This window comes from Monodon monoceros, unplaced genomic scaffold (assembly GCF_005190385.1).
Source record: "Monodon monoceros isolate NGI ecotype Baffin Bay Population unplaced genomic scaffold, NGI_Narwhal_1 Super_Scaffold_12, whole genome shotgun sequence".
NCBI lineage: Eukaryota > Metazoa > Chordata > Mammalia > Artiodactyla > Monodontidae > Monodon > Monodon monoceros.
In genome coordinates this window covers 116,064,042-116,091,358 of record NW_021703768.1, presented here as the reverse complement: position 1 = coordinate 116,091,358, position 27,317 = coordinate 116,064,042, and the positions used below count along the sequence as shown (strand labels likewise).

Below are 27,317 nucleotides of genomic sequence, written 5' to 3'. Positions count from 1 at the left end.
GAAATGCTCTTCCCTCTAAATTTTCACATACAACTCATTCCTAATCATGGTTGCTCTAATCCAATTGGTTCTAATGCTTTTCTCCACATGGAATTAAAGTTGTTACTTCAGGGAAGAATTTAATCCAGCTCCTCCTGCCTTGCAAAGGTTTATTTTAATCAGAGGGTGGCTGACTTCAATAAGAGCATTTACAGTATCCCAAGGGCTTCTTTTCCTTAAAAAAAAAAAAAAAAAAAAAATTTAACACCCTTGTCAGGCTCCCCTTGTTGGAAGTTTTGGGAGCAAGTTCCTATAGAACGGTCACTCTGAAACCTATGGTCACAGACCTGTAAGAATTTGATTAAACCTTATCCACAGAAAAATGCACAAGCAACAAAATTCTACAAGCCAATTATGGACCCAGGTTAAGAACTTCTAGTTTACAAGAGAGAAAGACTATGGAAAGGATCAAGGTCAGTTGGGGGAGTGGCACCCTTGAAGTCTAAAACAGGACCTCTCCCTCCCTTCCTTAACCAGCAAGCAGGAATACAGTGGGAGTACTAGTTCCTGAGAATAAGGGGTTCCACTCATGGGTAACTTTGGCTTGGGCACGCTATCTTAGAACTGCACTGCCCACAGAGTCTTTCCTTCAGTCTTCTCCTTTCAGAGGTATCAGACATGCCCCATGGTTGTTAGACTCTACCAGACCTAAGTGTATTCCTGCTGTCTTCTCTCTCCCTTTGCACATCCCAGGCATTTTCCTCAATAAAATTCTTATACTTCTAATCCTGCCTTGGGGTCTGCTTCTAGGAGGAGCCAAACTACACACGTGCAGCTGCTGCTGTCTCCACAGAGCCCTGAGGAAGGCACCTTGGAGTCTTCCAGTCCTCACTCTAGCACCACACTCCAACACAGAAACTAAACCCCTTGAGACAATAACTTCTTACACATGCCCAGTGTGATAAAGCCCCTGGAAGCCAACAGACTGATGATGTTCTGGTTTCACAGACACAATGGGTAGTTTTCAGATTTTTGCCTTCAGGTGTGAGACAAGGCCTACTAAGGATAAGTGCCAATGATATGGGAGAAATGGCCTGGAAGGCCAAATCAATAATGTCAGATGTATAAAAGGCCTTACCTTTGTCAGGCCTGAAAATATGACCCTGACTCACAGTAGAAATATCTTTTACATTTATACAATAGTAAACACGGAGCTGTACAGTCATAACCAAATTCTGAAAAGTGATACCATTCGACAGGGAGAAGATGGTGTTAGGTCAAGTAAAAACAGCCAAAGCAAAAATCCTATTCCAGAGTATGAGTGACCTTTTGTATTCCCTAGAGAGATTTCAACAACAGTTAGTATAAGACTCAAAGTCAGTTCTTAAGTGTGCCAGTAGGCACTACTGAGTGTGCAAATGCTCTATTGTTTGAGGGTCACAATACCCCAATCCCAGAGCAGTAGAGGCTTTTAGCCGAAGAATTAGGTGAAATTCTGAGGTAAATACAAGGGACCATGTCAGAATCCAGCCATGCTATACCACTTGTCCTAAATCATTTCTGTTCCACTGTTAACATTCAGGGCATGCAATATTAAATGACTGTATCAACCTACCCTTTTCTCCTACTAAGACATCCAAAGATCAAATCAGCATTATTTTTCAATTAGCACTGTGATAAAACACTATTATATAAAATAAGACAGAGAAGGATAATCTTTTTAATTAGCTTTCTCCTGAAATTCGCAAAGAGCAAAATAACCAAATGCTTTGTTTTCCAACCTTTTTTTTTTGCCCTTTATTCTTGGTTTATGATGTTAAACTCTTAATGACAAAGAAGCAAAGCCCACTTAGCTAGTTTACCAACACATTTGAAGCAAATCATAGTCATACTTCTATGTTAACCAAGCATGACAGCAAGGTGATTGAGTAGCTTTCCAAACTACCAGAGCAGCAGGCACTTGCAGAGGCTGCAGTTAAATCAGCACTTCATAAATCGTGCAGGCTCCTGCCCATTTAGATCTCTCTATGCAGAATCGGCAGTCTAACACTGGCTCTCCCAAGCATTAAAAAATCATCACTCTGCTAACCCAACTCACTGTTCAGACGGGTCTTCTTGAATGCAGCCTTTATTACAACCTCACTGCTGCTTCCTACACTGAAGGAATACCATGTTTTTAAGTCAGGAGTTCTTCTTTCTCGCTTCATTATAATCAGGGGTCTTAACAGCGACCCCGATACTGTTACAAAGCACACTGCTTTATAACAGTAAAGCTTCTGGAAAACCCAAACAAAAGACACGTCACCCGGTGACGTCAGCCTATATACAGTTCTGTGTGGTCGCAGCACATAAGCAAATCCATTCTTGTGCCGTTTCTCGGAAAAGCTTTTCAGTAAATGCACTCATGCTGCTCCAGGAGCTCTTCTCTGCAACAAGCCGCCCATCTGCCATCAACAAGTTAAGACCGAGAGAACTAACGGCTGCAGAAAGGAGAGGCTGAAGCTTTGATTAACCAGCTGAGCAGTTAGAGGAGGACGAAATTAATAACATATTCAAAACTGATTTAGGGGATCAGAGTGGTCACAGAAAATGAAACCAATGCTTTCGAGAGGAATATCCTAAGGAAAAAACAACTCACCCTGGTGGATTCAATTTTACTCGGAAAGCCTGGGACACAGAAAACAGGAAACTGGTCAAAGGCTCCCGCATGTTAGAGCCTTTTACAGACTCACTGCGTTGAGTCTGACAACCGAGACTGAATGCAGGCTCCAATGTGCTCAGAAGAATGGGTAAGTCCATGTATTTATGTGTCTTGTACAGTCAGCAAGGAATCAATGCTTTTAAAATAATAAGCCACTGAATTCACATTTTATGAGGGAGATCACTGTCACATTTTTGGATTTTGAGGTTTAGGTAAAAACATATATTGCTGATGACAGGATGTGTTTTATCTTCTTTCTTAATGGTTTAAGTTTTGTTCTAGTCATACTAACAAGGTTAGTGTTTCTGCAGCAAATGAAAAATAAGTTATATGTAGTTAAATCTTTTGCCATAATGATATGTTGTTGTTGTTGTTTTAATAGCCCATACGCTCTGCTGAAAAATATCCTATCTTCTTGTCTTCCTTAAATTATATTCTGCAGGCTTACATTTCAAGTGGCCATTAGGGGCCCCTATGCTGGCAGCAATATATGCAATGAGTATGGTTTTAAAAATGCTGCCTGCCCTGGGTATGGCATGTCCACCCAAATGCCGCTGTGAGAAGCTGCTCTTCTACTGCGACTCTCAGGGCTTCCACTCAGTGCCAAACACCACAGACAAGGGCTCTCTGGGCCTGTCCCTGAGGCACAATCACATCACAGAGCTTGAAAGGGATCAATTTGCCAGCTTCAGTCAACTTACCTGGCTCCACTTAGACCATAATCAAATATCAACAGTAAAAGAAGATGCTTTTCAAGGACTATATAAACTTAAGGAATTAATCTTAAGTTCCAACAAAATATTTTATTTACCAAACACAACTTTTACCCAACTGATTAACCTGCAAAATTTGGACCTGTCTTTTAATCAGCTGTCATCTCTGCACCCAGAGCTCTTCTATGGCCTCCGGAAGCTACAGACCTTGCATTTACGGTCCAACTCCCTGCGGACTATCCCAGTACGCCTGTTCTGGGACTGTCGTAGTCTGGAGTTTCTGGATTTGAGCACAAACCGTTTGCGAAGTTTGGCTCGCAATGGATTTGCAGGATTAATCAAACTGAGAGAGCTTCACCTAGAGCACAACCAGCTGACGAAGATTAATTTTGCTCATTTCCTACGGCTTAGCAGTCTGCACACACTCTTCTTACAATGGAACAAAATTAGCAACTTGACATGTGGGATGGAGTGGACCTGGGGCACTTTAGAAAAGCTAGACCTGACTGGAAATGAAATAAAAGCCATCGACCTGACAGTGTTTGAAACGATGCCTAATCTTAAAATACTCCTCATGGATAACAACAAGTTAAACAGCCTTGATTCCAAGATCTTAAACTCCCTGAGATCCCTCACAACCGTTGGCCTCTCTGGCAATCTGTGGGAATGCAGCCCTCGAATATGTGCTTTGGCTTCCTGGCTGGGCAGTTTCCAAGGTCGGTGGGAGCATTCCATCCTATGCCACAGCCCCGACCACACCCAAGGAGAGGATATACTAGATGCAGTCCACGGATTTCAGCTCTGCTGGAATTTATCAACCACTGTCACCGCCATGGCTACAACTTATAAAGATCCAACCACTGAATATACAAAAAGAATAAGCTCATCAAGTTACCATGTGGGAGACAAAGAAATCCCAACTACTGCGGGCATAGCAGTTACTACTGAGGAACACTTTCCCGAACCAGACAATGCCATCTTCACTCAGCGGGTAATTACGGGAACAATGGCTTTATTGTTTTCTTTCTTTTTTATTATTTTTATAGTGTTCATCTCCAGGAAGTGCTGCCCTCCCACTTTAAGAAGAATTAGGCAGTGCTCAATGATTCAGAACCACAGGCAGCTCCGATCCCAAACACGACTCCATATGTCAAACATGTCAGACCAAGGACCATATAATGAATATGAACCCACCCATGAAGGACCCTTCATCATCATTAATGGTTATGGACAGTGCAAGTGTCAGCAGCTGCCATACAAAGAATGTGAAGTATAATATCTACCCATCATCAAAAATCACATCAGATAAGTAACCTATTTTACATAGTAGGGGCTAAATACATATCTAATTTTTACCAATGGTGACATTAAGGCTCATTTTTCCAAACCAAGTGGAGACTTAGGTTTCTGACGTGTTGAAATATTTTTAATTTTTTTTAATGAAACCATATTTTCAGTGTTAAATGAAGCAATGCTCACATTAATTTGCACTCTTGTTGGAAAGTCTAAAAATGCTTAATTCAAAATAAGACATTTCATGTATGTAATTATACGCTATCGTGGGTAAACATTTACACTAAGGTCTCCATATGCTATTTTTTTCTACTGAAAACAGTTTGGAAAGAAGCTACTGAGTAGAAAGAGATATGGATCAATACTTGTTTGATCATTGCTCTCTACCCCAAGTACCACAACTTGGCTTGCTGCTTAAAAGGAGACTTAGCAAAGTTCTCTTGTATGATAATTTGGTATTTACTCAAACCTACTATTTACTGCCAGCGTGGGGAGTAGAATTTCACATATGCTGAAGACTGGTCAATATTAAACACTCTTCTTCCAGAGTTTTTACCTGGGTTAATAGATATTATCAAAGTCCATATCATGAAATCAGAACCCTTTATGTAATTCTAATATTCTTTAATATATTTAAACAATGAATCCAAGTGATTGTGAAAAGGTCTCATTACAATGAAATCAATACTAAATAATTACACTGACTTCGTTTCGTATCTCTAGTTTGACTTATAATGGACACGTTGATTTTTGTGGCATTTAGATACTTACTTTAAACTAGTGTTAAATTATCACTTTACTAATTAGTTTACTAAATCCTATATATACATTTATATGTGAAAAAAGATTTAGAAATTATTTTGGAGAGAAAAGAGATAAACTGAGTCAATTTAGCAATCCTATGACCAGCTGCTCACTCTAGTTTGAAAGCACACACAAATACACTCTCTCTCCAGTCTCTCTCTTTCTCCCCCTGTCCTCCACCCCCCACCTCCATCTCTCCCTCAACTGCCAAGATCAAAGATGCCTTGACAAAGGGGTTTAAACCTCTTTCTTCTGCCTTTTCCTGATCTTCAAGCCTCAAAGAGCCAAATTAAAAATAACTGGCTAGCAACAGGCATAATACTGATTCTTGTTAGAATATATTTTAAAGGAACCTTGAAAAAATCACTTTATAAATATTATATGCTAAATTTTGACCTTTTAATGGATACCTATTCTTACTGTAAGAGCAGGTCCTTCTAAGTGAAGGGAACAACACATATCTGAGGCAAACCTTCTCATGGCAGAACACAATATATGCTATGCAGCCACACAGTGGTAACTCGAAGGAGGTGAGGGGATGAAAGAGAAAGGCAGCATTTTGAAATATGACTCTTGCTGAAACAGGTTAGCAAAGTTAAAAGGTAGCCAAGCAAATGGGCAACTATGCATGATCTGCATCAAACAGGGCAAGGCCCAGGGACCTGCAGCTGGAAAGGGGACGGGGGGAGGTTCTCTGGTATTAATATAAATGTTCAGTAATTAAAGAATGATAATGATGCCACACTTTTCGTGTAGAAAAGAGCCACAACTTTGTTTCTTCCATTATGATTTCTATGGAGAAACTATGACATATTTAGGATTTAGATGCAAGTTACCAATTGACACAGAATTTTTCCATAAATGAGGTTCCATGTATGTAGTAGCAAAAACCATGAAATTAGACTACTGACTTGATTTTAGAAGAATGAGCATTTTTACAACTGACATTTGCTGATGAGAAAAAAGGCATAAATTCTTAGAGAAAACCACTACCATAAAAAAAAAGTTATCTTTTACTTAACATGACATCCTTCATTCAAGGCATATTTCTTCCCAGGACTGAATTGAAACATGTTAAGATTACAGTTTAATCCATTAGATTTAATACTAAGAGAGGGATGTCTACCTACATTTCAAATAAAATGTGTCTCAGTAAAAAGCAGACAAGATCACAAATTATGGTAAGAATGTGCTCTCTACAATTTTTAAGGTGGGTAGATTAGTTTGGCAAAGTCTCAGCCCATCTCAGCTGATCCTGAGCAGTGAGCATTTCACCTCTTGTTAAACCAGACACTAGGCCTGCCTGGGCAAGGACAGAAGCTGATTTTACAGCATAGAGCACGTCTCACAGCTTCCTTACAGAAGGGCTGGATCAGAAGCCCCATTACAAATGAGAGCTCCACAAGCTAAAATTTACCAACCCATTTATCAGGGTAACCATGGCCATTTATCAGAGAACAACTTTATCACAATACAACTGTGTCCTGGACACACAAGATTCCACTAGTCCTGGAGGATAGCAGAGTAGTTTCCATCATTTCAACCACAACCCAAAATTAATTGAAACTGTGAGCAGAAGGGTGAGAAATAGTGGCTGGGAGTCCCCACATTAACCCTAGAGATTACAGTTAGTGAAATGGACCGTCAATTGGCAAAATCCTTAATGTATGTAGGAAAGAAAATTGGAAAAGCAAGCCATTTAGTAATTCAGGGGAACAGCATAGCCAAGGCCACCAAGGCATACTTTTCAGTTGAAAATTAACAGATTTTTTTTGGCCCTTCGTTTTTTGGGCAATGCTCTCTGAGAAAAGTGAATAACAGTGCCAAATAGCATTTTCCATTTCTATTTAAAGCACAAATTTCCCTTTTCAATTGCCTATAGAAGGCAGAATTTCTTTTAATTTTGGTCTATTTGTGTTTTGGTATCAGCACAGGTTTGAAGATGAGGCTGTTAGTCATATGTGCTCTCTTTACCAACTGGCTCGGGTGGAAGAGCATCACAACTACACTGCAGATCCTGGTAATATAATGTCAGGCCTTTTGTTTTTTGCTGTCGTTTTATCCTCTTCAATGCCCCCTCTCCCTTTTTTCACTTTCAAGATTAGAGGAAAATGACCACTTAAAAAACAGAAAAATAATTAAATCTCTCTGGAAAAAGCAAGCTAACAAAGGCTATGATACTGTACCCACCTAGTAACCAAGAGCTAGTTTGGAATCATTTATATTCATTTCTGTAGCTTGCCAGGGATTTCAATCACCTTTCTGAAATGAGAGTGAACTGATAAATTTGCAAATCCATACACAACTCAGAGAATACCCTCTGCCAACATCAAATAGCAAAGATACTAATTTTTTAAGCCAAAAATCTGCACTAACACATGTAATTTCTTACTGTGCCTAAGTTAATTTCTGTACCAATTCATTGAATGGAATTGATTTTACTTTCCCACTCCACTAATTATTAAAATCCATCTGCTTATTCTAATGCTAGTCACCAAGAGCTAGACTCTTTCCAATAAAAATGAACCCTATGTAACACTAGGTCTTAATCCTAAAATTCAAAACAGGCGTATCATTTTCTTAAGGCATACTTCCTACGCAACTATGAGGGGGGAGCTATAAATGTCCCGTTCTCTCCAAAGTGTGGCTATCAGTATGAAATTTTGAAATATTATTTTTAGAAGATGACTTACATGGTCATTTTCCTAATAAAGCAATACAATGACAGACTCGTCTCAAAAATCTGTTTTGGGACATGCTTTTCAATATCTTATTGGTTAAATTGCTTCAACCAGAAAAAGAAGACAAAAGTGATAAGGCCATCCACAGATAATTAAATATTTCTGTTCCTAACCTAGGGCAAACTCGTAGTACTTAAATAATTTAAGGCAAAAAACGAGTAGTAAATGACTGTTTAAGCTTTCATACTGCTATTGCAGACATGTGGAAATGTCTGCTACTCCTTCAATTAACCTATTCTTCCTTGGCAATTTTTTAAAAGCCTGATCTATGGAATGTTTGATGAACATTCCTATCAATGCTGAAACCGGAAACTGAAAGTACAGTCCAAACCTATTGTGTTCAATCACCCTAAGCCATCTGGGTGGGTGGGTGGGGGTGGGAGGTTGTCAAGTGGGTCGGGAGGGTGGGAAGAAAATACGATTATACTGGGGTGGGGTGGGGGGTGGGGGACAAGTGCAGTGTACAGGGAAGTTTTGTTATTAAAATTGTGTATACTGTAAACAGCCAATGTCTTTCTTTTTTTTCCAAAGCTTTTCCTTGGTAACCTATCAATTTTGACATGTGAAAGTTGAAAACTCATTTATAACAGATATAGAAACCTTAAATGAACAGTTGTTTTGTACCATGTTCTCTATAATGCCAAATGTGCCAGTTGGAAAAAGGGCAGCTAATCATCACGTGTCTTCATTCGGAGACAGGCAAAACTAGGCTAGGAAGTAAGGCAGGGAGGGGAGGGCTGGCTAAGAAACCACCATGCCAGTAAACAGCAGCCATGCAATAAGAAACTGCTCTGTCAAAAGTCTTAGCAAGTGGACAAACAGCTGTCTGTGCGGCTCACAGGGCCGAAGGTTGGCCGCCATCCCCCACCCTCCCCTGTGTTCCGCCACAGCCTGGGGAACTTCAAAAAGGTACTCAATTGCCTATACCCAGCAAACAGTAACTTGGCCTCTACCTCAGGGATGTGTTGGAGTAGATCCTAGCAGTACCTTGCACACCACTCCTGGGAAGGAGGTCCACAGGTGCTGACCATGCTGGGGTCTCTAGGATCCCCCTACATGACCCATTCTATCCCAGACACCAGCTCAGTAAGTATGGATAGGGGAAAAGGAGGGAAGATTTTTAACTAGCCTCCCTTGCTTGGCATAAACATCCTCAGGACAGGATGCTTTGCCTCGGCAACACTGGGGGCAGAAACCGCCCTGGCCTTGGGAATTGACTGCCACAGGTCGCTGTACTTGCCAGGGTGACTGACCTTACTACTTCTCCAGGCCAGGAGCAGTACAACAGGACCAGACAGGCAGGAATAAACACCTAGGGATAAGGAGATCAGAGACGCTAAGGGAATTCTTACACCAGGAACCTCAGAAGAATTAGGGCAGAGGCAGGAAGCACAATACAGAATTTTACTGTCAAACTAACTCATCCAGTATGCACTAGAGGGCACAGGTGATAGTAGTTTCAAGTTGCACAAAGGAATGAGTTCCTATCCTTTATAGAGTTAAAAGCAGAGCTTATTAACATAATTCTCGTACATTTTAATCTTGAAAATCCCATGTAAAGCTACATCTGATTTCTTTATCAGTTATTTTAATTAGTTTTGCCTGTATGCCACAGCATTCTCAGGTTCCCACTCAGATTTATAATAGAATTCTTCAAGGTCTGTGTGAAGAGATTTTTTTTTCTTTCTTTAAATATATCTAACCAGCTGGGTACTCGAGTCTCCCTTAGAGAGACAAAATGTACTACAAATTGTCTTTTACAAAGAAAGAAGGGAAAAAGAGGTGAAAATCACAGCTATTCCCACATCTCCCCTTAGCATGAGTTCCTCCTCACTAGCCAATGTTTTGGGAACACTTCTAAGGGACAGATGCTGAGTCTCCCTGAAGCTCTATCTGAAGGAGACCTTAAAGAGCAAGACATCTCCAAAGGCAAGTACAATGAAACATGCTTTCCTGCAAAGCCCACCAGTGAATATACCCTCCCTTTAAACACGGAGGCCAAGAGCAAAGCTAGCCCATCCTCCATCTCAGGACCTCCAACATGAAAGAGCATCTGTGAACAACAATCCTGAAGGCAGGGGCCAACGGCTCTACCACCACCCAAAGAGAGAAGGCTCTTCCCTCATTTGGGAACCAGATTTTAAAACTGCAGCCCCAGAGACAATTCCCAAAGCCTTTTCACAACTTCCATGAAGAGACTTCACCAAGAACCACAGCAAAGAGATGTAAAAATGTCATAACTTTACTGAATATCCATTCACAATTGTGTTCAGTGCACAAAAACTCCATCTTTAGGCCCTGGTATTTCTACCAAGTGCACGCACGCGCGCGCGCACACACACACACACACACACACACACACACACACACACACACAAAATCTCCAGGTTGCTTTTTCTGGAAAATCATACGATAAAAACTCTACAGCCATTTATCTGCTTCATTATCATGAGAACCAAAAAAGTTCCTCCTGTGATAAACAAAAACATTTCCTATGGCCTCAATGCCAAATACATAGAGGGTAAGTGCTCAGCACCTAAAGATCTCTGAAAACAATGTATTTATCATTTACATATAGCCTAAAAGTCAAGGAAACTTAGCAAAATACATTCATATGTACAGAATGATTGAAATAAGGATGTAAAAAGATCAAAAGCAGGGATTCTTAATTCTAAGGGTCCAGGATATGTTTCATAGGATGCAAGAATCTCTTGAAATTATATTGCAAATATTGTGTTGAGTCTAGCAATTTCACCAGATCCTAAACCATTTTGGTTAACTCACAAAAAAGCCCCAACAGAGCAATGAAACAATTCTAGTATACACTAATTGGGCCTTGATCTTCCTGGCCAAGGCAAAGAAGAAAATCAACAGCTTTCGTCTGATAAAGGAAGCACATTGGTTTATTTGGAGGGAATGACACAAATGCAAAAGTCTGTGAATTATCTTTAAAATAGAGCCAGCTTTAGGAACAATAAGGAAACATGTCAGACAATATCCCCAAGGAGCTTTTAGAGAACAGGAAGACATGTTTTTCATGTCAACCCTTGAAAAAACTATGGGAAAGGAGGCGACACAAGCATGATGCATGCTTTGTGGTATGATCTAACCTTTGTTGTGACCCAAGGCAAGGGCCTGTAAAGTCAGCAAGAATGAATATGCACCTACTTGGAAGAACAGTTCATGTTTCCTCCTTATCACATCCCTGGGACCCAAACTAGAGTGTTCCATCACATAAGGGACACCCAGTAAATTCCTAATCCATTACATTATAAATCTTCTAGGCTAGGAGTACAATTTAAAATTTAAAACTCTTCCACTACATTACGAATGAAGAGAAGCACATTTCATGCATCATCACTAGTTATGCTGATGATAATCATAAATGTTCTCCTTGGGTAAGAATCTATAAGATGATAACTAATTTTCAAAGAAAGAACACATTTAAAAAGATAAAGCGTTCAATGGTCTGAATAGCTGTCAGAAATTTAACAGTCTCTTTAAAATTTAAAACCCATTCTGTATGCTGTTAGCAAAACCTCCTAGGTTTCAACAGGAGCAAACAGAGACCTGTGTTCAGAGACCTGCCCCACACTTGGGCCTGTCACCCTGGACAAGTCCATCAGCCTCACTGTGCCTTGGGTCTCTCACCCTTAAGTTGGAATTAATAGCAGTAACAACCAAAAGGGAATTCAATACATGCAAAGTCCTGAGAAAGTCCTGAACACAGTAAATATTTAACAAATGTTTGCTATTTTTAGTAACAATATGTGGAGAACTAGATGAGAGAGATCCACCAAGTAGAGAATATAATCACATTAAAGACATGTAAGGCCCCTGAGTTGCTCACTGAAACTCGCTACTTTCTAGTATTACTTCCCTCACTAAGTTAATGTATAGTATCTAAAATGAAGATTGACAATTAGTGAGAGTTTTTAATAAGCCAATAGCCGGGATACACTTTTTGTATCTAATATTGATATAGAACTGACCATATCATCTCATAGTCAAGTAATCTGCTTTATATAAATGTACTATTATATTAGTCATGACATTACTTTAGTTTGGCTTCATGAATCAAGGCTAAATTTCATAAGATTTAGAATCCATATTTCCAAAATTCCTTCTGGGTAAGAAAGTCACTTAAAAATCAAGTAATGTTGGGCTTCCCTGGTGTCGCAGTGGTTGAGAGTCCACCTGCCGATGCAGGGGACACAGGTTCGTGCCCCGGTCCGGGAGGATCCCACATGCCGCGGAGCGGCTGGGCCCGTGAGCCATGGCTGCTGAGCCTGCGCGTCCGGAGCCTGTGCTCCGCAACGGGAGAGGCCACCACAGAGAGAGGCCTACGTACCGCAAAAAAAAATAATATAAAATTAAAAAATCAAGTAATGTCTTTCCTTGTTCAGTAAAATTATATAGGACAACACATACTATCCATTATCACAAACAGATTCTGTTTTTCAAAATAAATATAAAATAATCTCATTGATATCTCGGCCTCTGACAAATTTTAGTACAAAATACATAACTGAGAATTAAGGATCACTATTATGTTTGGGTTTCTTTGCTTAGGAAAAAATGTACTTCAAGCCTACCACATCTAATTTAGGAAGCAGCCCATCCAATTGTGGCAGATTTGGTTCCTAGGCAGATTTGTCAGAATTATTGAGGGGTCTGAGCAAGGGAAGTACGAGAATTTTAAAAGACAAAGATAACCCGTCAATCCAGGAGGATATGTTTCATGACTATTGTACAGTGATCCTCCATATTACCAAAATCTCTATTAAATATAAAGCTTGTGCAGAATTAACCTGTCTGAATGAAGACACATATCTGGTCATATCAGAACCTACAGATCTTATGGCCCAGATTTTTCAACTCAAGAACTTTTTCTTGACATTGTCTTCCCCAAGATCATGATCCAGTTTATCCAACAAGGCAAATTACTTTATCTGCTCCTTCACCTGCAACTTTTCTGCACTTTCCCCATCTCTTGACCCTAGGCTTGTTCTCCTTCCTCTTTTACCACCACATAAACAAGCTTTTCACATTTCTCCTTCTCTTCATGGTTTCCAAAACTCCAAGGATAAACAACCTTATTGGGGGGAAACTGTTCAGTTGTAGTATATCCAGTGCTAAGCAGCCCCTTTTTAAGAAATAGCCATAATTTCAAAAATACTCCTCAACTCCACAAAACCAAGTGTCTGTCAGCTTCAAACTAATCCATACAACTTGGAAAATACTGTTAGAAACACAATTACGCATCTGAGTTGTCTTCTCAGTATACCCTTCCCTTTGCATAGGTTCAAGTAACAAATAATGTTTATTCACTTTGCTTTTACTTTCAAAAGACAAGAAATACCAGTCATTTAAGGATAGTGCCCTTTTTGCTCTTAATAATTAGCACTCACTCCAGCTCTCTGACTAAATAAAATCCCTAACACTCTTCACATCTTTAATATTAATAGCTATTTTGCTGGTTTTATGTGGGGGTGGGGAACATGCCTTGGGGCATAAAGGACACAGGTACACGGGCCATGGTTGTAAAAGTTTCAGAAATATAGAATTCTCAAAATAATAGGTAGTAATCCTTACCTCCCTCATCTGTGCTCTAAAATTTCATGCCAGTTTTGTCAGGATCCCAATGAACTGGCCACAAAAACACTGACCTTTCACTCGAAAATACGTTCTGCCATAGTTTTTGCTCCAAATAGAGAAAAAGACGAGAGCATCAGGCACCCCATGCTATGACTGTCGCCCATGGCACACACTAAGAACTGGGTTCAGAAGTGACCCTGACAATGCTACCTTCTCTCTGATCAACCTCCCTAACTCTCCCTTGAAATTCACAAGGGAAAATAATGGCAGTGAGAAAGAAGAGAAAAGAATCTACTACCCTCAGCACACTCCTGTAGGCATCTTGGGACAGTGTCAGGTCACCACATCTCCCTCATCTCCTGACAATCCCTTGAGGCCAGTGGGTGCAAAACTGCTCTCTGACACTTGCCATCAACTTCCAACAACTAGAGCCCATTTTATTATTGTGGTAAAACTGCCAGGCTAAGATTTATCTACTACTCTACATGAAAACCTAATAGCAGGTGGTCAAGAATTTTCTTCTTTTTGATGCAGCATTCCTAAAGTGTCAAAAGATATTATAGTGCACAAGCGATATCATCAACGAGACACCCAATTTGTGCTCTCTTAGAATTACACGTGAGATGAATTACAGATAGAATGTGAAGAAACAAACTGTAAAAGGGTTTATCTAAAGTCTGCTTGACCTTCCCACAAGATACATCACCATAAATTATTACAAAAATTATTAAACAAATACAATTCTGTTAAAAACACAAATCTTCTGGCTCTCCAAAATAATAATCAGTATTTTGAAGATCATGCTTTCTAAATATTTTACGTCAATTTTCAAACACACACACACACAGTCCTCAGTTTAAACTGAAGAGGGGACAGGACGGGACGGGAGGTGGGGCATCTGGGGATTAGATAAAACCTATGAAAGGCTATATTCTTTATTCTGATTTATTAATTAGCATTTAAACTAAGTGAATTCCAAGACCTAATATCAACTGGGATTCAGAACACTATGGATGGCATAGATTGGGAAGGGGAGGAGTAAGAAAGATTAAGATTCAGCTTTTCACATGTTAAAGCTGAAATTTAAGTAAAGATGACAAATCCAGGGTAAAGATCTAGGCTGGAAATATAAATTTTGAAGTCATCATCAGTGAACAGAGGTATTGAAAGTCATAAAACTGAATGATTTCACCAAGGGACTGAGAGATGAAGAAGAGAATCATAAAACCACACTTTTCTCCTACACCAACCTGAGGAATCTTTAAACAATATCTATCAAATGGCAGTCAACCAAAAAAGGATGGGTACCCAGCAATCCCACTACTGGGCACATACCCTGAGAAAACCATAATTCAAAGAGAGTCATGTACCACAACGTTCATTGCAGCTCTATTTACAATGGCCAGGACATGGAAGCAACCTAAGTGTCCATCGACAGATGAATGGATAAAGAAGATGTGGCACATATATACAATGGAATATTACTCAGCCATAAAAAGAAACGAAATTGAGTTATTTGTAGTGAGGTGGATGGACCTGGAGTCTGTCATACTGAGTGAAGTAAATCAGAAAGAGAAAAACAGATACCGTTTATTAACGCATGTATGTGGAATCTAGTAAAATGGTACAGATGAACCTATCTGTAGGGCAGGAATAGAGATGTACACGTAGAGAACGGACATGTGGACACGGGGGGTCAGGGAAGGGTGGAACGAATTGGGAGATTAGGCTTGACATAAATACACTACCATGTATAAAACAGATAGCTAGTGGGAACCTGCTGTATAACACAGGGAGCTCAGCTCAGTGCTCTGTGATGACCTAGATGGATGAGATGGGGGAGGTGGGAGGGAGGTCCAGGAGGGAGGGAATATAGGTATAGATATAGATGATTCACTTCATTGTACAGCAGAAACTAACACAACATTGTAAAGCAATTTTACTCCCCCACCCCCTGCCAAAAAAAAGACTAGCTGATAAATTTCTCTACTTAGGCAAACCATGAAAATGATCAGATATCCAGATTTTTCCACAGAGTTAAGAATTCTACATTAATTTTTGATTTAAGGGACTTCCCTGGCAATCCAGTGTTTAAGACTCCACACTCCCACTGCAGGGAACACGGGTTTGATCCCCAGTCGGGGAACTGAGATCCCACATGCCTCGCGGCCAAAAATATGTATATAAATAAAATCTTTTTTAATTTAACCAAAGTAGGGGAAAATTAAATGGCAAGACCCAACCAGATGTCAACTCTTGCTGCTTTTTGCAGCTCTTCTGACAAAAAAAAAAAAAAAAAAAAGGGACATGCTTTCCCCTGTGCTAAGAGAGGGACAAAATGGAGACTCTGTCTCACCCACCAAACACTAGAAGCGCGGGCTCCCAGAACACCTCCAGGCGAGGGTCTGCAACTAGAACCACCGGTAAAATACAGTGTTCTAAGCTTTTAAAACGAATATTAAAATTCAACAAGGTGCACATTTTCAGGAGGCAGGTAGGGAAAAATGTACCCAGTATGTATTAGATTTTCTGTATTGATATTAAAGGGTTTCTAATGGTAAATCTACAATTTCCTGCATCCACAATAACATTGATATATAGAACTGGCTGGTCAGCTTGCTTGGTTAAAAGGCCAGTCATGGGTTTGGTCTCTTGAAGAGATCGGTTTTGCTCTTCACGTTCTAAACTCCAATGATTTCGTCTGTGAAATTGAAAATATCTGTCAGTGGTTACAACTGGTACTCAAAACTGTGAGGAGATTAGTGAAAATGCTTTGCCAGTGCTAGGGAGAAATCACTCAGAGTGTACGTCCCACAAAATAAGAAATACCTCTACATACAGGATGACATATTATATAAGCCATCATTATCCCTTTTAATGAATAGTATCCACATAGGATAAGGAAGAATAAGATGATATCATAATAAATTAGTCCAAAAAAAAAGGGAACTGGGAAAAATGTCTCCAGAAAGGCTTAGAGGGAATTCTTTTCTAATACAGTAAGTCCCCGACATACGAACCTTCAAGTTGCCAACTTTCAAAGATGCGAAAGTGCATTTGTATATCCAATCACGTAAGTTAGTTCATGTGTCTGGCGTACATTGCAACGTGTGTGCATCCTCTACAAGTGGTTGTGCTTTTGTGTTCTTTACTGTACAGTTCTGTTGCTGTGCAACACAAGGAGCTTACTAATGAAGACCTGATGGAATTGGAGGCCCAGAGAAAGGACAAAGAGAGACAAGAATAAGAAGTAACTGAAGAATCAAAGAAATTCATGATGCAGGAAATGGCAAGGGGATTTTCTTTATCTGAGGAGGCACTGTTAGTTTTTGAGGCACAGGATCCGAATGTAGAACGGCACACAAAGGTTGCAGCAGCCGTTCAGTATGCAATCCAGTGCTACCATGTCATCTATGACGAGAAAAAAGAGCTACTACCCAGATAACACTGGATCATTTTTTCAAGAGGGTAGATAGAATTGAATCCAGCAAAGAACCAGAACCTGTGCCATCAACGTCAGGCATGAGTGAAACTGCAGCTTGCCCTCTGTCTCCTATTGCTGATGATCCTTCAGCTCTACCACCTCCCACCTCCTCTCCCTCCATCAGTCAGTAACTCTTCTTGCCTGTTCACTCGATGCCAGCCCCTGTATGCCAGCTGTTGTACTGTACTACTGTACTTTTCAAGGTACTGCACTGTAAGATTAAAAATGTTTATTTTTTGTGTTTGTTTTTTACATATTATTTGTGCGAAAAGTATTATAAACTTATTACAGTACTGTACAGCCAATTGTGTTAGTTGCGTTCCTAGGCTAACTTTGTTGGACTTATGAACAAATTGGACTTACAAACGTGCTCTTAGAACAGAACTCGTTCGTATGTAGGGGACTTACTGTAGAGGGACATAGTAGGTCAAATGAATTCTGCCCTTAAAATCCCTTACTCTGTTTTCACTGTACCACAAAATGTCTATATTTTACACTACTGCAGCCAGAGAAGTTCGTCAAACTGTTCTTTCTTCGCCTCTTCTCTCACTTAAATTTCTCTCCAGTGATGCTTGGCAGCCTACTCATTCAGCCTTTCATTCTGTCTTTCCTTACTTGAGAACTTTCAAGCATTTATACTTTTCACTTAAGTCTATGTACGAGAATATTTCAATAGGCACAAGTACCTGTGTTCAGCTGAGGGAAAATGGAAGCAAAAAGACCTGGGATCAAGACAAAATAAAATAGCTTCTATTTGTCTCAATGAGAAAGCCATTATTTAGCTCATTTCCTGTCGAAGATTTTTTTTTTAAACTTTGGCACCTCCCTCTGATTTCAAGTCTTGTACCAGGCATTTTCACTTGATTACAGAACCCCTCACTTGAATATGTGTAGTTACATTAAATGCTTGCATCCAAGAACTTGTACATCCATAAATAAACTGCAGAAATCCACACAAATTCTGCAGACGTAGGTACAAATAAAAACAAATATTCTTAAAACTATTTATGAGTATAGAAATCCTGCAGATGCAATGTCAATGAGAACTGTGAAAAGAAAGTTTACCATAGAAGGCTCTGAAAACTTCCACTAAACCAGATCTATGACTGGGCTACTTCCCCTATCCAGCAGGTCAAATGACTTCTGATCCTAAACAACTGAAACAGCCTGTGTGGGAAAAAAAAATTTATAAAATTTATAAATTTATGAAACTTAAATTCTCAAAGTTAGGCAATTAATTACTACCTTGTATTCAACCATGAAATTTTTGCAAAGGAATTTGTAATTGGAATATGTCAATTTATATGATACTCTCATTTGAAAATTCTTTCCTAGAACCAGAGTTAAACAGTCTTTTCTCTTGTTTGGGTACTACTTCTGCATGTGTTCCATGCACACTCACAGCCATAGCTTATTTAATGAATAGTATAAACGTAAGTCACTATCCAGCTAGAAGAAATATTAAGTTGGAGCACTTATCTCACACCAGGCAAATGAAAGATTGTGATAAATTTGTATTGTGTCGATTTAGCCAATCCAGAACTACACTTCCCAGAATTCTCTTCCCGGCATAGTTCCAGGTTAGCCTGGACCACAAGAGACATCCTGGCATGAGATCTGAAAGGTGGAAATGAAGTAGCACCACCTTTTTAAACTGGGAAGGTCAGTGCAGGTACAAGGTGCTACTGCAGGTCACACACATTGTTGATTTTCTGCTGGCTCCTTTGCTTAGCACGGGGCAATGACCATGACCACAACTCCTACAGGATTTTCTCCTTCAGCTTTTCTGACTTCTGGGCCAGATGCATATTTAAATCTGTGATAAAGGTACCCATCTTCTCCTTCAAGAAACCTCTATCATCATAGTTGGAGGTTTGGATGTAGTGAGAGGCTAACATGAGTTGCAGGCTGTCCTCATGGGGTCCAACTCATATTCCAGAATGATCCTGCTTCATATGTACCATGTTCTCTTACTGACTGCATGCCCTGCTAATTTCTAGCTCCAGCACCAGAAACAAAAGCAACAGCCTCATATGAACTGTTTAATCTGCTCCCATAATTATTGGGTTGGCCAAAAGGTTCGTTCGTTTTTTCCATAAGATGGCTCTAGTAGCATTCAGCTCTCTTTAGACTGTATGTGACAGCTGTCATATCAGCGTGCATTTAAAAAAAGACTTATCAAAATTGGTGAATTTTTGTGTAGCCATTTTAATATTGAAGATGGAAGAAAAAAGCAACATTTTTGGCTTATTATGCTTTATTATTTCAAGAAAGGTAAAAACGCAACCAAACCGCAAAAAAAAGATTTGTGCAGTGTATGGAGAAGGTGCTGTGTCTGATCGAACTTGTCAAAAGTGGTTTGAGAAGTTTCATGCTGGAGATTTCTTGCTGGACAATGCTCCACGGTCAGGTAGACCAGTTGAAGTTGATAGCAATCAAATCGAGACATTAACTGAGAACAAGCAACGTTATAACATGTGGGAGATAGATGACATACTCAAAATATCCAAATCAAGCACTGAAAATCATTTGCACCAACTTGGTCATGTTAATCGCTTTGATGTTTGGGTTCCAGATAAGTTAAGCAAAAAAAAAACTTCTTGACTGTTTTTCCACATGCGATTCTCTACTTAAACGTAATGAAAACGTTCCATTTTTAAAACAAATTGTGATGAGTGATGAAAAGTGGATACTATACAATAATGTGGAACAGAAGAGATCGTGGGACAAGCAAAATGAACCACCATCAACCACACCAAAGGCTGGTCTTCATCCAAAGAAGGTGATGTTGTGTATATGATAGGAACAGAAGGGACTCCTCTATTATGAGCTCCTTCTGGAAAACCAAACGATCAATTCCAACAAGTACTACTCCCAATTAGACCAACTAACTGAAAGCAGCACTCGATGAAAAGTGTCTGGAATTAGTCAACAGAAAACACATAATCTTCCATCAGGATAACAAAAGACTGCATGTTTCTTTGACGATCAGGCAAAAACTGTTACAGCTTGGCCGGGAAGTTATGGTTCATCCATTGTATTCACCAGACATCGTACCTTTGGATTTCCATTTATTTCGATCTTTACAAAATTCTCTTAATGGAAAAAATTTCAATTCCCTGGAAGACTGTAAAAGGCACCTGGAACAGTTCTTTGCTCAAAAAGATAAAAAGTTTTGGGAAGATGGAATTATGAAGTTGCCTAAAAAATGGCAGAAGGTTGTGGAACAAAAGGGTGAATACATTGTTCAATAAAGTTCTTGGTGAAAATGAAAAATGTGTCTTTTATTTTTACTTAAAAACCGAAGGCATTTTTTAGCCAACCCAATACATAAAGTCAAACCCCTATAATAAATCCCTTATATATCTTTCATAGTTGCTCTGCTTCTGTGATTAAAACCTTAGTGACACAAAGGGGTGTGTGCGTTTGTGTATGTAAGTAATCTAAAACAGGAAATCCTCTAGCCAAAAAACGAATGATAAACATACATACATGAAAATAAAAAGAAAACTCTGGTATGGTGAGGAAAAAAAGCTATATGCAATGTCAAAAGATAAATGACAGATTTAGAAAAAAATATACGCAATGCAGATGGCAGATAATAGGTTAATAGCTATACTATACAAAGAGCTCCAGCAAAGAAAAAGACACACAAGCCATTAGAAAAATGGACACAGGATATAAATAGGCAATTCACAGAAGAGCAAATCTAGTGACCTACAAATATATAAAAAGGTTATTTGAATTCAAAAGTGGTCAGAAAATGCAAATTAAAGTAATAATGAGTTATTACTTCCTACCCATCAGATTAGAAAAATTAAATAACACCTACTATACAGAGGAAGTGAAGAAAAGGCTATTTTCTTACATTGGTGGTAGAACTGCAACTAGTTTAGCCTTTTTTGGAAAATAATCTACCAACAGCCATTCAAATAAAAATGTGTATGTACTATTCAAGCCAGCAATTCCATAAAAATAAAATACCGAATCTATCTCATAGAAATAAAGTACCAAATGCAAGGTAATGCAACATTGTTCATGATGCTTAAAAAAATTTTTAAAGCAAATGCTCATAAGAAGAAGGGAATTGTCAAATAATTTATGGTATATCCACACTATGAAATCTTACTCGGCAATTAAAAGAATGAATTAGAGGTAAATCAGGAGACTTGAAAGGATTTCCATTGTTGAACAATAAGACGCAGGTTTGTAAACAATGATACTACTTTGTTCACGGAAACACCTATGCCAAAAAATCGATATGGGGGTTGGGAGTGTGGAGAGTAGAGATATAAGCAGAGAAAAGTATAGAGATATTCATACCAGATTGCTAACACTGTTTCTTTGGCCAAGGAAGATGTGGGATGAGGGAGAGATCTGAGTGGAAGGAGGGGAAAGCGAAAAATAAAGAGTATGGATATATAGATCTCATTTATGGAAAAGCTATGTACATGTGCATGTGTATGTGTGAGCGAGTAAGTATAAATTTTAAGAGGATGAATTATCTTTGTCTTTATAATTTTTGTGTTGTTAGCTGCACTTGTTAAAAGTGATGCCTAATTTCTTATAATTATAATATTTTAAAAGTCAATATAGAGTCTAGGAAGCAACTATAATTAAACTATACTAGTCATCCGGTTCACTGGATCCTGGAAAGGAAATGACAACCAAGTTAAAAAAAAAAAAAAAAAGCAGAAAACGGAAGAAGAGAAGGAAGGCAGTGAAAAGAGAATGTACAGTGGAGAAAATGCTGGAATCACTGTACTGGAACACTGCCAAGAAAGAGGTGAAAGTAGCTCCTTGAACTGAGCCTGGAAGCAGGAAATGTTGATGGGGGTGGAGGGGGGGTGGCAGCTATTGGCCCACAGCCTCATAGACAAGGCCCATATTCGTGGGAATACACTGAGACATTGTTAAAGGTATTGAAATATTACACTTACACACACACACATCCCATTACTTAAAAGGTTAATGCGAGGCCTGATGGAGGCTTCTAGAATCCTGCTCCAGCACAAGAGCAATACTGATTGGGTAGCATCCACATTAACCAGTTGTACCTATAATGAATATCTCCCCTACTTAGAGTCAGGAACCATCCATCCCCATCATATTCCACCTTTACCCACAAGCAATGTAGCATTGCTTCCCAAGATGACCAGTTGCCTTAATCAACGGAAAATCTCCTGAGGATGTGAAGCTTAGGGCCCCAGAAGCCCTGGGGTCAGAGATCAAGCACAAAAGTGCCCAGCAGGATAAGAAGAGAGGCTCAGTGACATAGAAGCCCATTAAAGGCAACATGGGTTCCCCTCTCTTGATTACCCATGATACGCTCTACACAGAATATTTTGTGGAATTATCCTAAAACTGAACTTCCCAGGCATATATCACTGGTTACATTGCATTGCATGTTTCCTAACGGCACAAGGCGAAGAGTACTTTTTGTTTGTTTATTTATTTATTAACAGTCAGTCTTTCTTCCTAGAGCACAGCACAGCAGTGTTTACCATGGCTATAAGTAATGCACAATATCCCCTAAACTGAATAAAAACTCCTTGTGCTTGTGGTTGAAGTTAAAGGTCCAATATTAGAAAGCAGAAACTACTATCGATCACAAAAAAAAACTTATTAGACAGGGTTTCCCCCCCACCCCAGTATAATGGTAACAGGCAAAAAAGTTATAGAGGTATCATCTTTTGGGCTGTAAAACCAGAAAGCATCAATGTTTTCCAGGACAAGAGCCAGGGTCAAGAGTTAAAGACCACAGGAATTGTCAGATATGCAAAACTGAAAGAGACTATAGTGAAATGATAAAACTTTGAAAGTTATTATAGTGAATGAAGACTACTATAAACCATCTGTGATGAGAAAAGGTAATAAATTATGAAGTGTAAAGAGATCTGACACTCTGAAATAAACATTTCAAAGAGTATAGTAAATGCCTATTGGCTATATAGATAATACACTAAGATGTGCTGTCATTAATAGTAATTACTTGTTAAAGAGAAGTAACCTCAATATTATACAGAACAGTCAATAATAGAAAACCTAGCCTAATAGAAAACCTAGGGCTACTCAATCTTAGTTGAAAAGCAATTCAGACAGGAAACACAACACAATTATTACATTCCAGACATGTGAGGTTTATAGACTTCATTACAATTACTATAAGCTGATGCCACAGTAGAGTGAACAGAACAGAGGCCTCTGAGATTAAATATCTAAGAAAGAGGCAGGAAAGCAAAGACAAACTGGCAACAGCTTTCTTAGGAGTGAAAAAAGAGACTGCAGAAAGTTTTGGCCAAAAAAGGAAGCTGTGGGATTCAGTTTGGTGGCCATAAGAGCAAAGTATATAATACTTAGCATAACACTTTTAAAAGGAAAAAAATAAGCAGAAATCAAGAAATTATCAAAGTCTGTTTTACAATTAAGTAATATAACTCTCAATACAGACACCTTTAATTACATGTGTGTGTACTTTACTGTATCTACATAAAACATTTCTGGAAGGAAATATAACAAAATGTAAGGAAAAAAAATGTATGGCTACAGAACAGGAATGAAAGGGGACTCAGGAATGAAAGGGAATAAAAGTATGTACTCACTATATACTCTTTTATACCCTTTTAATTTTGAACCATGTAAATATATTACCTATTTTAAGAATTAAAAAAACAGGGACTTCCCTGCTGGCGCAGTGGTTAAGAATCTACCTGTCAACGCAGGGGACACGGGTTTGAGCCCTGGTCTGGGAAGATCCCACATGCCACGGGGCAACTAAGCCCATGCACCACAACTACTGAGCCCGCGTGCTGCAACTACTGAAACCCGCGAGCCTAGAGCCCGTGCTCCGCAACAAGAGAAGCCACCACAGTGAGAAGCCCACACACCACAACGAAGAGTAGCCCCCACTCGCCGCAACTAGAGAAAGCCTGAGCGGAGCAACAAAGACCCAAAGCAGTCAAAAATTAAATTAATTAATTTTTTAAAAAGAGAATTAAAAAAACAACTTTTTATTACACATAAAGCAATAATGCAGTCATAGGATCTCAGCTCAACAAGAGACACCTACCTTTTTCAAAACAAGCCTATGAGAGGCAGCAAATGAAACGCTTCCCATTACTCTTAGCTTTAATATCACTTCTGAAGCAACTAACCATAAATCCAATGAGCAAGTTCACAGATAACATCTGAAGGCAATTGTTCATACCTCCTAAGTGAAGACTGATGATGCCAGCCAGCCCACGAGCCTCACTTCTAAGTCAGCCCAGCTTAACTACAAAGATTTTTCCTAATAAGATTTTTCTCTTCAGCCATTTTAGAGCTCTAAAAAGAAATAAAGATTATAAACATCAAAGGGAAAAGAAACCTAGACCTCACACTACCTGTTCCAGTGTCTTTTAAATACTATGCAATGCCTAAATTTATTGTTTTGGGTTAATTATTTAACCAGCTCTAGGGTGTGTAAATTCTCTTAAACAGCGAATTAAGATCAGAAAAGATCTTATTAATAAGATCAGAAAAGGTTTTATTCATGACACTATTTTCCTCTGGTGCTAGAAAGATGTTTTAATAAGCTGGAGAGGACAAATAAACATGACTTGTAGAAAATGAACGAGAAAAGAAAGTATATGGATATACTATTGAAATTTTAAAAAATCTATTTCAAATGCAATCATCAAATAAATGCAAAGTGGTTGGGAAAGAATAATGGAGAGATTTTAAACAGAGATGCCTATACAAAACTCAATTCAGAGAATGAACGCTGACAATCAGAGCCTCACTTCCCCATGCCAGATAACTCAGAATTAACTATAAAGAAGTATGCCAGACCCAAGCAAAATGTACGTTTTAATAGTAAACAGAACATATTATGAATCTGGGAATAAGGCCACCAACTTCAGGCAAGACAGTTAAAACAAACAGAAAGCAATAAAATAACCTCTGTGACACAGTCAGCAGGGAAACACTTGCTAAAAATTAATACAATCTTTAGACATTATTACCAGAATGCATATAAAAAAGGGAAAATTCTCCAAATGTATCTGACCATTGCTAAAAGAGAGGAGGGAAGAAGGTAAACGGAGGGAGGGTAGGAATTAAGCTCTTTCACTCAGCAGAAGGAGAAATGCAACTACTCTAAGAAATCACTGGAAAGCAGGACAGGTAAAAATAAAAAACAGAGGAGTTAAAATTTTAAGCCATTCAAAATTCTAAACTTTATTAGTAACAGTAGTGGTATAGTAGCAGTAGTATGAATAGCAGGGGCTGTTTTACACACTCTCAACCATGCTATGTGTGTAGGCACAATCATCATCCCCAACTCAGTGTTGAGGCGACTGAGACTGGGGGATTCTGGGTGACTCTTCCTGTTCAGTGCAGCTGTCAAGAAATAGAACAACGGGACTTCCCTGCTGGCACAGTGGTTAAGAATACTCCTGCCAATGAAGGGGACACGGGTTCGAGGCCTGGTCTGGGAAGACCCACATGCTGCGGAGCAACTAAGCCCATGCACCACAACTACTGAGCCTGCGTGCCACAGCTACTGAAGGCCAAGCGCCTACAGCCCGTGCTCCGCAGCAAGGGAAGCCACTGCAGTGAGAAGTCCACCCACCGCAACAAAGAGTAGCCCCCACTCGCGGCAACTAGAGAAAGCCCACACACAGCAACGAAGCTCCTACACAGCCAAAAATAAATAAATTAAATAAATAAATTTATTAAAAAAAAATAGAACAACAGCACTCCACTGAAAATCCCTTCAATAAGAAATTTATCTTAATGCCAACAACCTATACATATTAGTAAACACAGAGTTCAAACATCTCTGGAAGGAAAACAAAGCTTCAAATTAGGTAGATTTCACCACCCCAGAAGAAGGCCAGTAAATCCCAACTAAGCAAAGAGAATTTTAAAGATACAGAGGAGCCACCTGATTTCTCTCCAGAAACATGGGTAACAGTAAGCATCCCTGACAACTTCACAACTAATGAGAGATACACTAGTTTATACAATGTTTGCCATCTTCAGCTTCTACTTTCAGTCCCAGGTAAAGAAATACCAACTTCATTAGTACCAAGCTCCAAGAAGCAGCAACAGAACCGAGAGCTGCCCCAACAGTTCCTTTCTGTAACTCACTGAAAATTTACTTGGGGCAGCAAAAATATGCTGTCTCCCAGGACAACAATTTAGAGAGAGATTTCCTCCCCAAAATAGGCTTCACAAGCACCTGCCCACAGATCTGAGGGTGACTGTCTCTACCAACACACATCTTTCTTACTTCCTGTCACTGTGCCTGAAATTCCACCATCAGCCTCCTCTTTGAGAACCTTCTTTAAGATAAAAAAAAAAGGAGGGTGCGGGTGCAAATATCCCCAAACAAAGCAACAATGAAAAGTGGGGAAAAGAGATTATATTTGACTATTTCAACTGACATTTTAACTAAGGAATTATGACAGCTAAAAATGAATGTTCACAGTTTTCCTCCTAATTTCAGAAAAAGCTTAAGTATTTTTAAAAATCCCTTCTCTCATATGAATGTTTTTGGAGCCTGTTACAGTTTGGTCTGGTAGCAAACATCAGTAGATAAAAGGTACAAACTACCTAGCAAGTTAACATAAATGGAAAACCCTGAAATGAGGTCATTATGGTTAATCCAAACCCTTGTTAGTAATTGTAATTTTATATTATATACAGAGTGGAGTGAGACTTATTTTATGATTGTATATTTGTTGCCGGTTTCTATGATGTAATTGAACATACTTCTGTGATAAAGCCTTAGGATCACTGAAAGCTGGAAGGAGGCTGCCAACTTTTGCCTACACTTCACAGTAGGTAAGGCCAGCCCCTTGGGCCCACCAAAGTTGATAGATTTGCAGTTTAGCTCTGCAGGGCAGCAGCAAACCCTACAGGATCAGCCATTCTATCCTGGTAGGTGCACCACAAAGACCAGAAACGGTCAGCATAACACAAACTGAAAAGCCACGCTGTTGAGCTACAAATAATAACTT

General features: G+C 39.2%; 2 protein-coding genes across 3 annotated transcripts in view; one reads left to right on the top strand and one right to left on the bottom strand.

Moving 5' to 3' along the window:
* Window positions 1–27,317, bottom strand: part of CTNNA1 (catenin alpha 1) — a 166,390-nt gene that overhangs the window by 54,818 nt on the left and 84,255 nt on the right. The window lies entirely within an intron of this gene.
* LRRTM2 (leucine rich repeat transmembrane neuronal 2) lies at window positions 2,000–5,381 on the top strand. Of its 2 annotated transcripts, none has more exons than XM_029215978.1 (2): window positions 2,000–2,768; window positions 3,123–5,381. In XM_029215978.1, the coding sequence occupies exons 1-2, from the start codon at window positions 2,765–2,767 to the stop codon at window positions 4,667–4,669; spliced, it is 1,551 nt and encodes a 516-aa protein (XP_029071811.1). In that variant the 5' UTR covers window positions 2,000–2,764; the 3' UTR covers window positions 4,670–5,381. The 2 variants fall into 2 exon arrangements, with proteins under 2 accessions (XP_029071811.1, XP_029071812.1); XM_029215979.1 differs by having other exon boundaries at window positions 3,551–5,247.